This window comes from Synchiropus splendidus, chromosome 1 (assembly GCF_027744825.2).
Source record: "Synchiropus splendidus isolate RoL2022-P1 chromosome 1, RoL_Sspl_1.0, whole genome shotgun sequence".
Classification (NCBI taxonomy): Eukaryota; Metazoa; Chordata; class Actinopteri; order Syngnathiformes; family Callionymidae; genus Synchiropus; species Synchiropus splendidus.
Genome location: NC_071334.1, coordinates 66939264 through 66953013, shown reverse-complemented (window position 1 = coordinate 66953013; position 13750 = coordinate 66939264). Strand labels below are relative to the sequence as shown.

Genomic DNA, 13750 nt, shown 5'->3' with positions numbered 1-13750 from the left:
GCGCGCGCGCACACGTCACGTCAGTTTAGTGGAGAGTGGCGTGCGCGAGCTTCTATTGCACCGCTCCTCTGCGCATCCTCGTGCGCGCCGCCCGTCTCGCGTCCCATCACTGCGCACCAGCAGAAGCTGCGGCAGGTCCAGACGCATCCGTCCGGCGACGTTGCGCTCCCTTTCCGTCACGCAGTATGATGTCCGCTGTACCTGACTGAGCAGTGGCCACCGCCCGCGCCTCCGCCACCTTCCTCCGGGCACCAGCGCGCCTGGCAGCAGCGGCCAACCTTCGCAGGTGGTGTAAACACAAGCGGCAGCAATGGCGGACGCGGCGGAGTGCGGAGTCCGAGTGATGTGCCGCTTCAGGCCCCTGAACGAGGCCGAAATCACCCGCGGAGACAAGTACATCCCCAAATTCAAGGAGGACGACACAGTGCTGATAACGGTAAATAAGCTCTTCTCCATTCCCCCCTCTTACGACTTGGTTTATTTCGACTCAACTCTTTCATGTTCTGTCAGAGCCGCTCGAGAAAAGACAGCAACGACCATTTTCTGACTCTAAATTGAACCGAAATCAAGTCATTGTGAAGAGCTTTTGGCCACTGGTTCATTCACAAAGTATCCTTCATTTTAGCGATCATTTGCTCATTGCATTGGTGATAGAACAGTGAAGGAAGTCGAACTGTTTGGTGATGGTTTCCCGCATCAGCACAACCTTCAGTGTGTTGAAGTTGCCAGTGCTGCGTGTCCTCAGCATTTCTCAGAGGCCACTCACCTGTTCCTGAGCCTCGTGTGACATGATGGAATTTTGATCCATTGTTCCTTTCTGCATCCTCGTGCTTTTGACACTGACATGAATGCAGTGCCCCTGAAGCTATTGGCAACAAATACGGGCCTCTTAAAGATGACTGTAAAAACTGAGCATTTCCTTTTTCAAATGTTGCTGCATCAAGTTCCTAAACATCTCCCCCCATTTGTTTCATTGTTAACCCCGTAAATGTTTGACTCTTTAATGCCTGTGACTCTGGAACCACAGAAATTGAGTAGTTTTTCCATGAAATGAAAAGTCAACGCTCTAAGGACTGCGTATAAAAGTCAACTCAAAACCTACATTGACTAAATATAGGGCAATTGTATTATGTATTAACAAGTTCACGTTTGAAAATTTTGTTTTTATCATGCAGTTCTCTCTTTCCTCCTTTATTTTTCAAATGTAAATATGTTTGTTGCATTTTTTTGGCCTTGCTGACGGGAGAGAGTCATAAATCGTCTCATCATTTCTTGAAGGATCAAGAAACAATAGTAATAGTTGTGAATCTAATCTGTGCTTACTCACCATAAATGTGGACATTTTTAGTTGTTTTCTGTCTAGTCTCCAACTCTTTCCCCAAATCTCTACAGTCTTCATATGTACCTTTTGTTTCCTCATTTCTTGCCATGCAATTTGCTAGTCACTCCTCCTTAAAACACCTCATGAAAAAAAAAGTCTCAGCTGTTTGCACGTGCTAGTATGTGTCTATTTCCAAATCATGGTTAGTGTTTGTTTTAAATATTTTTTTTAAACAATATCAATCTTGTAGATGTTGCTGCTCCATCAGCACTTTGCATTATTCATGTTGCATTACTGCCATACGACTGCAGGTCACAGACTCATCCATCACCAAACACATTAGCCGGACCCTGAACCCACATCATACGCACTGACACTGTCCCGGGAGACAGTTGATGCTTCTACAGAAAGGAGCTACGGAGCAACGTAGCGACTCCTTTCATACCTGGAGGGGCCATTACATGGTGCTGACACATTAAATTACGCTTTTCTAATATAACAATTTTTGTGTGTTAATGTAACTGTCAATAAACACACCTCTTATTGGTTGGTTTGTTGTGGTTTTAATTCTGTGGACACATTTCCAGTTCGCTTAATTGATCAAGTGATGCTCTGTTATTGCTGGTTTTCATACGTGTTATATTTTTGTTGTATACAGGGCAAGCCATATGTTTTTGACCGTGTGTTGCCCCCTAACACGTCCCAGGAACACGTGTATGACCAGTGTGCCAAACAAATCGTCAAAGGTAAGACATTCATTTGAACCTGTTGGATTGTTTCTTGATTTTACAATAGTTAAAAAACTCATCTGTGACTGGACTGTTTTGTGGTTCAATTGTAGTTCATAAATACCTTTTTGTCACCTATAAAAAGCATTGCTGTACAGTACACCTCTTGCGAGCATCACACTTCAGAAGCATGCTCAACAGAACGAAAACAGTTCAATATTCGAGGCAAACTTTTATTTTCATCATCAAATTTAACAAGAACTTGTGTGAAACGGATACCAGGGAATCCTTGCTGGAACATGCACACTGTTGTGCCCTTCTGCTCTGGATTACTCCTCTGAGGTTGTAGATGCTGGATTTGGACGACCATGCATCACACTGATGGTGCAACATCAGTGTGATGCAGGGTCGTCCTTAGGTGTAGAACATCAGTTGGATGTCATTAATTCTCAAATTTAGATCCAGATCAGTTTTGTTCCGCAACATCTGAGCAGAGATCTCTATACAATGCATGCTCGCATTCACTGAAACAATTTCACCCCAAAATTTTACTGACAGAAAGTGTTCATGGATCTTCTCATTCGATATAATCTGCGTTCTCTGAGTATAAAGAGTAAATCATAAATACAGAAATCCTTTTTTAACATCGTCTGTTGACTTCATTACCTTTCCTTTAAGGGATTTCACTTTTTTTTTTTTTTTTCTTAACTTATTTGATCCGAACCGTACAGCAAAGTTTATTTTTACAACTAATGTTGGTTGATCATCTGCACCTGTGCTGCTCTGTTCTTACAGATGTCCTCGGTGGTTACAATGGCACCATCTTTGCCTACGGACAGACGTCGTCTGGCAAGACTCACACCATGGAGGTGAGGGACAGTATGAAACAGTCTGAGTACAGTAATGAATTGCACGTAGATGAACTCTTGATGAACTCCAGATTCTTGCACTCTGTGCGTATCTGTCGAGACTGACAGTGGCTCCGTTCAAATGAGGAAGATTCAGCTGGTTGTGTAACAGACTTAGCAGTCATGTTAACTCACTGTGATGTAAACGTTCAGAGGTGATGCACAGCAATTGGATGTGACACTCTCATATTCAACAGAATGATTTCCAGCTGTATTGCTCAGCCTAAAGGTGAATGAAACTGAAAGAGCTTTATTTTTTCTCACTTCTTTGTCTTGACTGAAAGACCTCAAGATATTAATCTTTATTGTGCACATTACCCTTCCTGTGTTTCTCTGGACTAAAAATGTTTCATGTGTGTGGACAGGAGTTACTCTGGAATCTTTTCTTGACTTTATTAACTCGAGGTCAAGTGAAGCACCTACAAAGTCCAGTGACGTTCCATCCAAACTGACACACAGATACATATTTTCATGTTACACATTTCAGGGCAAGTTGCATGATCCTCAGCTGATGGGAATCATCCCTCGCATCTCCCATGATATCTTTGATCACATCTACTCCATGGATGAAAACCTGGAATTTCACATCAAGGTAAAAAAGAGCTGCAGTGCTGTCTGTCGTCCGTCTTACCTGCGAGAGGACTTGGTTACTTGTCTGCAGTGTGTTAGTTGTCAGAGACCTCATTGTTGTCATTGCATTTTAGGTCTCTTATTTTGAAATCTACTTGGACAAGATAAGAGACCTGCTGGATGGTGAGTTTTTCACCACTGGGTTGGAGGATGCGTTTGGTTTCATTGCCCTCTGTTTTGGTGTTTAAAGTGTCGAAGACAAACCTGGCCGTCCACGAGGACAAGAACCGAGTTCCCTATGTGAAGGTCAGTGTCAAGAAATGAGCTTCCCACCCCGGACGAACACACACACACTCAATATTAGGGTTGCACTGATTACAGTTTTCTGACAGAGGACAGATTTTTGAATGCTTGACCTGGAGTCATGTACTGTTGAGGATGATCATAAACCTCCAACCACTAGACCACTATTTTTGTGAGCTATGTCTTAAATTGGCTTTTTGTGTGCTTAGCTCTTTATCATCCTCTTGAAAGTGTTGAGTTAGAGCCACAAAATTAAGAAGTATGAAGAACATGCAATTCTATTCATGCACATGGAGACTGTTTACAAATAATACAATACATAGAAAATGAAATACCATACAAGCAACTAACTTGGTGTCATGGTCTCCTTCATATTTCTCCTTGTTTTATAATATTTCAGTCCTTTTCTTCAGTCTTCCTGTCTTCTGGTGTGACGGAACCTCAACAGTCGCACTGTACAATGTGGCCCTTTCAGAAATGTAATTTCTGAACTAGGACTAGTCACAGTTTAACGTAGTAGCAGCTGACTTTTCTCCCAGGGATGTACCGAGCGTTTCGTGTCCAGCCCAGAGGAGGTGATGGACGTCATCGATGAGGGAAAGGCTAACCGGCACGTGGCAGTGACAAGTGGGTATATTTTGACATCTGTTTGTTTATACCAGTGGCTACAAGAAGCATCAAGTATGACTTGTCCTATGCAGACATGAACGAGCACAGCTCTCGCAGCCACAGCATATTCCTCATCAACATCAAGCAGGAGAACGTGGAGACGGAGAAGAAGCTGTCTGGAAAGCTTTACCTGGTGGATCTGGCTGGCAGCGAGAAGGTCTGTCTCATTGCGCGTAGAGTCAAGAATATATTTATGGCCGGTCGTGTTTGTGCAGGTCAGTAAGACAGGGGCGGAAGGCGCAGTGCTGGACGAAGCCAAGAATATCAACAAGTCATTGTCTGCGCTCGGGAACGTCATCTCTGCTCTGGCTGAGGGAACGGTGAGTTGTCCTAGGAAATACTTAGGAAATTACCATTAACCTCTGTAATAGTTGGACACTCATTTGTTGTTTGGCATTTTGTTTTATTTTTGTAGAAAACTCATGTCCCGTATCGAGACAGCAAGATGACCCGGATCCTGCAGGACTCGCTGGGAGGAAACTGTCGCACCACTATCATCATCTGCTGCTCGCCATCCATCTACAACGAGGCTGAGACAAAGTCCACGCTCATGTTTGGACAGAGGTGCGAATAAGCCAACAAACACTGCACGTGACCAGCAATTCAATGTGTATCGTACAAAAACAAAAGTGAGCATGTTGTGATGGGAACTCATGACCAGATGGCTTCAGGCGCCCAACTGTGCTCAAGGTTTTGTTTCTATTAATACATGGTGAACTGAATCGTTGCTGGCCAGTTTGTGGCCACAATGTCTCCTCAAAACCTGTGCAATAACCTTCGCAGCTGCTACAATGTTTCTGTTTTTGTTTGTACAGTTTGCATACAGGTCATTCTGTCATTCTGTTTCACACTTATCTATATGTGATATCAGCATTTTTGTGCAGAATTCAAGTGTTTTAAAATTCTTTTTTTGTTCTTTTCAATACATTTTTTAATTGTATTCTCTTGTAGAGCCAAGACCATCAAGAACACAGTATCCGTGAATCTGGAGCTGACTGCTGAGGAGTGGAAGAAGAAGTTTGAGAAGGAGAAGGAGAAGAACAAGAGTCTGAAGAGCGTCATCCAGAGGTTGGAGACAGAACTTCAACGCTGGCGGAATGGTCAGTTTTTTTTTAACCTTCAGTTTTCCTGGGTTTATGACTCTCTGTATTTACATGAACTCATTTTTACAAAGAAAGTAATTTCTCACATACAATTTTTTATGTCACCAAGTGACATTAAACAATAAAATATAATTCATACATTCTTCGCCAAGCCTAATCCTCTTGTTCATACTTCAAACTCGACCAAATGTGGTGAATTTTGGCCTTTTCTAAAAAGGGGAGAACGTTCCTGAAGACGAGCAGCTGAACTCCAAAGACCAGAAGAGCGTCGAACCCTGTGACAACTCACTTGTCATCGACAACCTGCTGCCAGTGGACGGAGAGAGGCTCGGATCCATCTGCTCCTCAGAGAGGAGCAAGTATGAGGAGGACATTAGCAACCTGTACAAACAGCTGGATGACAAAGTTAGTCATGCTACACCTCTATTGCCAACGGCAGCTCCTCTTTAGGCGTGTGTTATTTATTCAAGAGTTGTTCCATTTGTTTGTATCTGAGCAGACACTGAATGATAACACAGCTGTGAAAACAGTAAAAAAATTGAAAGAATTCAGGGTTGTCTCACAAAACATTGTACCAGTCGTTTTCAAACAGAGTGTAACTCAAGTTTTACTACTCTGGAAATTCAGACTACATTGCTGTTGAAATGGTTTCATCAGTCCAGCAGTGTCATAGTCACAGTTGATCATACCAGGCGACAATAAAATAAATCAAGACCAGGTTGCAAATTTAGAATAAATTGTTTGTTTTTCTTAACCAACAATTCTTTAATGTATTTAGCTTTGATTTTTGTGGGAATGTTCGGTGCATTGTAAGGATGTTTTCCACCTTTTCTCTGGACATTGGAGAAACCACTTTTTTTATAAATGTATAATTTTTTTTACTTATTTATTTGTTTAATTTACTTTTGCGTTTATACGTGCGACATTGTCACTCTTGATTGAAGAGGTTTCATGAAATGAGATCGGAATTTTCAGTGCTCAGAAGTGTTTTTAAACCTTTCCAAAAATGGCAGTGACTTACTGTATATAGCGGTTTCCATGCTTATCCAGCGACCAGAGCACTTTACACTAAGTCACCCATTCACACATACAGTGGTGGAGCTGAGGTTTCATTCAAATGGTGATTGAAGGCCAAAGATTAAACAGCAGACAATGAAAAATAATTTTGACACTTTTCATGAAACCTCATCAGCCCTACTTTTCTGTCAATTGTAGTTAGGAATATACCCAGTACACTGTGCATGTGTTCGTGTTTCCCCTTCACTCACGGTTTTCAATGACTACAGGACGATGAGATCAACCATCACAGCCAGCTTGCAGAGAAACTTAAAGAGCAGATGATGGACCAGGACGAGGTTTGCATTGCACACCTAATGGTTTGGGTCGCTTGAGTTCTACTGCCTTTTTCACACAGCTGCTGGCCTCGACTCGAAGAGACCAGGACAAGATCCAGGAGGAGTTGTGTCGGCTGCAGACTGAAAATGAGCTTGCTAAAGAGGAGGTGAAGGAGGTGCTGCAGGCTCTGGAGGAGCTGGCTGTCAACTATGATCAGAAGAGTCAGGAAGTGGAGGAGGGACAGCAGACCAATATGCAGCTGATGGAGGAGCTGCAGCACAAGACGGTCAGTAACTGCTTCAGGGTTTCTGATCTGGTGGTTGTGTGTAGTCCTGCTTTTGGTGGCTTGTTTTAATTTTAGTTTTTGCTCTTTATTCAGTTTTAGGTGACAAAATGTCTGAGCACTTTATTCTTATTTTAGTCTCAACCATGGCTATTTTCGCCCAGTCTTTTCAACAAAAACAGTAGATATTTCCCTCTAGTTTTTGTCGACAAAAATCATATTGTAGTCTCTTTTTTGGTTACGCATTTATGTAAAACCCTGTTTATTCAGTGCCCATAGTTGGTGGTGCAGATCTGTACATGCCTCTGAGTGGACCAGAGTCTCTCAGATAGTCTTATCGGTTGTTACCTCCAGCACAACAGGGACATAAAGAGTAGAGAGCGATACTGAGTTCCCTGCACCACAAATGAGATGTGACTGTTGGAATTAACATTCAACCACATTTAGTATTGTTTTTAAGATGAACAGTGCACGATGCTCTGTATCGTTGTGTCTCGTTTTCCTAACCTGATATAGGCATGTGGACGACGATGTTTCATTGATGAAAGCGACTCAAGTTGTGTGCTCTTTCAGGCGCTGCTTTCTGTTGCCCAGAGAGACCTCGGCCAGCTCCAGGAGCTCAGTGGCCTCCAAAGGAAGAGAGCTGCAGAGGTCCTGAACCTGCTGCTGCGAGACCTCAGTGAGATTGGAGCCATCATCGGAACCAGCGACGCCAAATCTGACACTGTGAGCACATACAAAACACACACACACACACGCTTGCACGTTATGTTTTTACGTTTTGTGGGGACATTTCATTGACTTTCACCCTTTCCCCAACCTCTCACTCTAAACCTGACCTTCCAAAACAAATGACTAACCTTAACAAGGACCGAAATCGAACTTAAATTCAATTATAATGTCCCAGTTATTTTGAAGTTTTGATCCTCAAATTGAGGGAATTGGGGACCGGCCAAAAAGTGTGTTTCCAAGAATTGGTCCCCACAAGTATAGCTATCTACACACACACACACACACACTGACGTCCATCCTGACTTCTCAGATGTCCGAGGGGAAGGGGAACGGCTCAGTGGTGGAGGAAGAGTTCACCGTGGCTCGTCTCTACATCAGTAAGATGAAGTCGGAGGTAAAGTCTCTGGTCAACCGCAGCAAACAGCTGGAGAGCACACAAGCCGACGCCCACCGCAAGATCCAAGCTAATGAAAAAGAGCTGGCTTCCTGTCAACTCCTGGTCTCGCAGGTAACTCTGACATCTATTTGTTCCTTACTACTGTAGAGGTCACTAGTGCAGGGCCCGAGAAACTCTTGGCCGACTGATCTTGGCTTTAAAAGAAGCTAGAAATTACAAATCAATCAAAAGAAAATATGCACTAAAAGTTATCGAAGAGAGCATTCTAAGCAAAAACACTTTTTATGAACTTTATCTGTGACTGCCTTTTTATTGGTTTTGGCTGACTTTTATTTCTAATTAGTGTCTCTTCATTTTTGTTTTCTTTAAAACGCTTTGTTTTCACTGGTCCTCTGGAAGTTGAATCACCTGGCTCTTCAAAAGTAGCACAGGGTGCTCGCGTTCTAGTTGCCCTCTACTGGCTGATTTCAAATTGTTCTCTGAGCAGCACCAGGCCAAGATCAAGTCCCTGACCGACTACATGCAGAACATGGAGCAAAAGAAGAGGCAGCTGGAGGAGAGTCAGGACACTCTGACCGAAGAGCTGGCTAAACTCCAGGCTCAAGGTGGAAATGATAATGCCAAGATAACGCCACGCACATGTCCTGCTGATGACTGACTTGTCTGTTGTTCACAGAGAAGATGAACGAGATGTCCAGAGAGGAGAAGGAGAAGGAGGACAGACAGGACAGCAGTGAGAGCATAAAGGTGAGTGGAAGGAGCGTCTTGATGGACAGTGCTGTTTGTGTGTTTATTTGGAATCTGATCCAGTTCTGGTCTGAAAACCATCAGAAATCTCTGGAAGAGCAGCTGGAGAACCACAGGGAGGCTCATCAGAAGCAACTTGGTCGCCTCAGAGACGAGCTGGAGGACAAGCAGAGGATGCTGGATGAGCTCTCCGAGTAAGTACAACCAGTCCAAATTCTGAAACGCAGGACCGACGCACTGACGCCCTTCACTCAGTCTGAACCAGGGTCTGGTACTGGAGCAGAGGAGGCTCATGTCCGACTACGACAAGCTGAAAGCTGAAGAGCAGGAGAAGGATGCCAAGCTGCAGAGGCTCATGTAAGTCGTAAGGCCGCGATCACCAGAGTCTTTATCACTCATCAGAGTTTGATCCTCACAGGACGCTAATGGAGCAAACGGAGCAGGCCAAGGAGGACTTGAAGGGTCTGGAGGAGACCGTGGTGAGTCACCTCCGGCAGGTCAAGTAAAGCAAAAACAGAGCTATAGAAGGCCACGACCTCATGATAGATGTCGCCCTCTGGTGGGGAGATACACGATGAACTCTTGGAAGAGAGTGAAACCATCCCAAAATGTTTACAGTAAAACCAGAGGACGCTAAAAAAAAGTATGAGCTCCTGGATTATGTGCGTCCAAAAGAGCTGCATTTATGGGATGTCAAGTATGGGATGTCAGTTGTGTGAAGCAAGGTAGCAGGTCAGTGAAGCACAGCTGCTGCTGGCTGAAGCAGTGTTTTTCAACCTTTTTTTTAGCCATGGAACTCTTGGTTCTTGAAAAAAACCTGAGGCATAAATTGCAGAAAATGTATTTGCTTCAATTGTGTCTAGAAAGGGGTGGACAACATGGCAAAATACATCATGATGTAAATAATCAAAAATCATCATGATGTTTAAATAACTTTGATTTTAGCACTTTTCTTTTGCATGATTTTATTGTAGTTTTGAGTTTCCAGATAAATCCTTGGCATTCTTTGCCTGAACTTGAGTCTTTATTTTTTATATTTATTGTGTTGTGCATTTAGTTTCTCACCACCGTTTAAACCACAAAGCAAACTTTGACAGTCTACAAGTATCTATAAACTTTTGAAGTGAGACGTCACGTTAGCCGTTAGCCATTACCTCTGTTAGCGCTTCGGCCCAGACTGCCTTTGGTGTTGCGGGTCGGACAAAGATCCCTCCCTCCATCGTTCTGTCATGAAAGTGTGTGGTCAAATCAGGTTTAAAAATGGCTGTCTTCGCTGTGAGTGTGTATGAGAAGAGGAGCGCTGCGCGTCAACACACTGTAGCTCTAACAGTAGAGTGTATAGAAAGAATGTGAGCGAATCCATGTGATCTCCTCACCTTGGTAGCTTATCGACACCTTCATGATTTAATGTCATCATGTCACCCACCATCTCTGGACAAATGAGGTGAAATTGGATCATTTCATACGGCACAAGTTACTGCAGCACCCCGGTAGAAAAACACTGGGCTAAAGGATTGGCATATGTGTTCTAATATTCACTCATAAAACACTGAAATAGGTAAGACCTGACACTGTATTTCTGGGTCTCTCAGGCTAAAGAGTTGCAGACTCTCCACAACCTCAGAAAGTTGTTTGTCCAGGACCTGACCATGAGGGTGAAGAAGGTACGTCCCCCACGGAGAATATAGAAGCCCGAGTCCTAGTTTAGTTCTGCCTGACTGTCGTCTGGTGCATTTATCAGAATGCCGAGCTGGACTGTGAGGAAGGACTTAGCAACGTCGCCCAAAAGCAGAAGATCTCCTTCCTGGAGAACAACCTGGAGCAGCTCACCAAAGTCCACAAGCAGGTGAAGACGCGTGTGTGTACTCGGTCTAGCTATACTTGTGTGATGTAGTTCTTGAAACACACCTGCTTGAGAGGTCATTTTGCTTTGTAGGGGACCTTTTGCTGGACCCCACATGTATAAGTCTCAGTTTAAGGATTAAAAGGTGAAACAAAAAAATAGCTGGGTCATTGACATTGGGTGGAAGTTTGGTCCAGAGTCCTGGTTAAGATTATCTTATTAGCTAGCTTTTTTGTTTTGGCTGGTTAGGTTCAGGGCGAGAGGCTCAGGAAAGCATTATGTTCATGAGTGGCACAGTATAATAGGTATACAAGCATGTGTGTGTGTGTGCGTATCCCAAGATAAGTCATCTGTCGTCTAAACAACTGCTGTTGTTTGAACTTGAGCTGGTGCGTGACAACGCAGACCTGCGTTGCGAGTTGCCGAAGCTGGAGAAGCGTCTGCGTGCCACGGCGGAGCGGGTCAAAGCTCTGGAGAACGCCCTGAAGGAGGCCAAGGAGAACGCCATGAGGGACCGTAAGAGGTACCAGCAGGATGTGGACCGGATCAAAGAAGTGGTGCGAGCCAAGAACATGGCCAGGAGGGGCTACTCAGCTCAGATCGGTGAGAAGAAGAACATTCCGCAGACACAGACGAGAAGAATAAACAACTCTGGTTTGATCTTTCAGCGAAGCCCATCCGGCCTGGACATCACCCGCTATCGTCCCCTGTCTGCAGCTCCATCAGGACGGGCAGAGCCTACAACTGAAGCAGGCACCTGTGTGTCATTTATTTACACCGCTCCACTAGAAGAGAAGTCTCTTGTTTGCGATATCATGAACCACTGCCCTCATTTTCAGAGGCCACTAGATGGCGCACTCTGCTCCGTACTCTTCAGAGCTCAGCAGCGCCACCAACTGAGCTCCGGAAATGATCATTGAACATGGACTTTCCGACATAGAAAATGTTTCTGCTTTCAGACGCTGATACACGCGCTCAGCTGAAGTCTTCACATCATGTTCATACACGTAGAAGTTTCTGAATGTAAATGAGAAGCCTCATTGTGATTCACCTTCAATTCTGCTGTTTTCTGGCTGCAGCCCATTCGGTCAGACTTCACAACCAGCACTGAGTATTAGTCACCTCATCAAGCTGCATGTTGGAACTTTAAATTCGCTGCTAATGTCGTACATTTCTTTGCGTAGATCTCCCCTCTCACCAGCCGTCTCCAAAAGATTCTGTTCACATGAATGTTCAACAAAATGAAACAAGCGATTGAAGGTCAGTAAAGAACGGTGTGGGGGGAACATGAGACAGCGTCCCTGTCTTCCGAGGCCACTAGATGGCACTATTCTGTGTAATATTTGGCTGTGTGCAACGGGTTCAATGAGCCCTCACATGATTTTTAAACAGCACCACCTCAGCTCTGAACACCAGGGGACTGTTTGATTAAACCTTATCACACGCAATGAGAAGGTAGGGACAGATGACATTAAATGTTACTCCTGGAGTGTTTTTTAAGCAAACAAGGAGGCTGGTATTTAAAACATAAAAGCACCACCATTTTCTTTGTGCCTTTGGAGAAAAGTATCCTGACTTGAATCGCAGACGGTCATATTTTTATTCTGCATGTTTTGGAATGTATCTCACTGGAAATGTTTGGCACACGTCGACTTCATCGCTTATCAGTTTTGCTTCGCCCCTTGTATGCATCCGATATATTCCAAATTATGCAACAAAGAAATAAATCTATTTGTCTTCTGATAAAAAAAAAGCTCAGACGTGTCCTTGTGATATAATTTTTAATCTCTATACATGTACTTCCCTCGGTCAACATTGCGCACGATCGTCATCAGTTTGGACAGAACAGACAGACGTGGTCAGGTCACATCAATCAATAAAAATAATAAAAAAATTGTCCTCACACGATCACATAGAAAGTTCTACATATCCAATACAACAATGTACGACAGTCAAACTGTACAAATGGGAGTTTTACCACTTATGTCATGACATACTGCACATTTGGCCGACAGCACCTCCCAACTCCATACAGTGTTTCAGGGGACCCCTGCATTACATTACAGTCTTACAGCAGGCGCTTTTACAACCCACCTCTTTCAAGTTCATTCCCACAATCTGCCCCGAGTGATTTAGATGATGCCGATATTTACGTGATACAGCCAACACACTGTTACTGCAGAGGAAAACAAAATCAACAGACACTCGAGTCAGGGCTCGCTTTTCCTCTTGACTCTGCAAGCTCTAGTGGTCCAACATTTTAAAGTTAACATCTGTTATTTTACGGAGTACCGTCTTAAATAAATATTATGTTTTGAATTCTTCTTCTCATCAGATTCACATGACGTTATTGCATGTTTAAGTTGATTTTTACAACCGTGTTTCAAAGTTGTTTTGTGCGAATTTGTTTGGGTTTTAGTCGTGGTCACATCACAGAAATGAAGCCCTGCTCTTTAGCAACACAGTTCTCATGCATCCGTCCTTGAACCTGCGCAGGTGCGCGCGTCTGCCAGTGGGGTCACACCCAGGAGTCGGGGGATCCTGTGAACTTGCTGGCCCGGTTCGAAGGCCTCCGAGTGGTGGAGTAGAAGTCCACATAGTTGGTGTTGGCTTTGAACCGCAGCGAGTGGCTGGCGTAGCCGTCGGGGGACGAGGGAGTCAGGTGGACCGGGTCGTCGTCGAACTGCTCCTCCCCGAAGCCTTGTGGGGACGACAGGTACATTCGGTAGCTGTTGTAGTTCTTCCGGTCCGGTTCATCGTAAAATGGCTCTGGATTCTGAAAAAGGCAGTGATTATGAACCCAAAGAAACA

General features: G+C 44.1%; 2 protein-coding genes across 7 annotated transcripts in view; one reads left to right on the top strand and one right to left on the bottom strand.

The window, feature by feature from the left end:
• Positions 1-98: 98 nt before the first annotated feature.
• Positions 99-12692, top strand: kif5c (kinesin family member 5C). 3 transcript variants are annotated; one of them, XR_008413882.1, is made up of 25 exons: positions 99-436; positions 1980-2067; positions 2845-2918; positions 3445-3549; positions 3662-3710; positions 3778-3833; positions 4370-4457; positions 4532-4656; positions 4715-4819; positions 4915-5063; positions 5451-5599; positions 5820-6007; positions 6889-6957; positions 7017-7223; positions 7794-7946; positions 8263-8460; positions 8837-8954; positions 9026-9290; positions 9352-9453; positions 9515-9575; positions 10689-10760; positions 10838-10942; positions 11326-11542; positions 11608-12199; positions 12332-12692. XR_008413882.1 is itself a non-coding variant. In XM_053856022.1 (25 exons), the coding sequence occupies exons 1-25, from the start codon at positions 311-313 to the stop codon at positions 11685-11687; spliced, it is 2865 nt and encodes a 954-aa protein (XP_053711997.1). In that variant the 5' UTR covers positions 99-310; the 3' UTR covers positions 11688-12692. The 3 variants fall into 3 exon arrangements, 2 of the variants coding, with proteins under 2 accessions (XP_053711997.1, XP_053711986.1); XM_053856022.1 differs by having other exon boundaries at positions 9026-9096; positions 9181-9290; positions 11608-12692; XM_053856011.1 differs by having other exon boundaries at positions 11608-12692.
• The window catches only part of LOC128753836 (plakophilin-4-like), a 27227-nt gene continuing 26161 nt past the window's right edge, over positions 12685-13750 (bottom strand). For 3 of the 4 annotated variants that reach the window (XM_053855969.1, XM_053855979.1, XM_053855987.1), the window contains exon 22: positions 12686-13715. In XM_053855969.1, the coding sequence (XP_053711944.1) occupies positions 13458-13715 (258 nt within the window). In that variant the 3' untranslated portion in view covers positions 12686-13457. Of the gene's footprint in view, positions 13716-13750 lie in introns of all 4 variants that reach the window. The other variant, XM_053855996.1, reaches the window with a different exon arrangement.

Bases quoted from the DNA above. Each gene is read 5' to 3' on its own strand.
- kif5c (XM_053856011.1), top strand. From the start codon at position 311: ATGGCGGACGCGGCGGAGTGCGGAGTCCGAGTGATGTGCCGCTTCAGG. The intron at 4,458-4,531 runs GTGGGTATATTT...TGTCCTATGCAG, and splicing joins CCGGCACGTGGCAGTGACAA to ACATGAACGAGCACAGCTCT. The intron at 9,454-9,514 runs GTAAGTCGTAAG...TGATCCTCACAG, and splicing joins GCCAAGCTGCAGAGGCTCAT to GACGCTAATGGAGCAAACGG.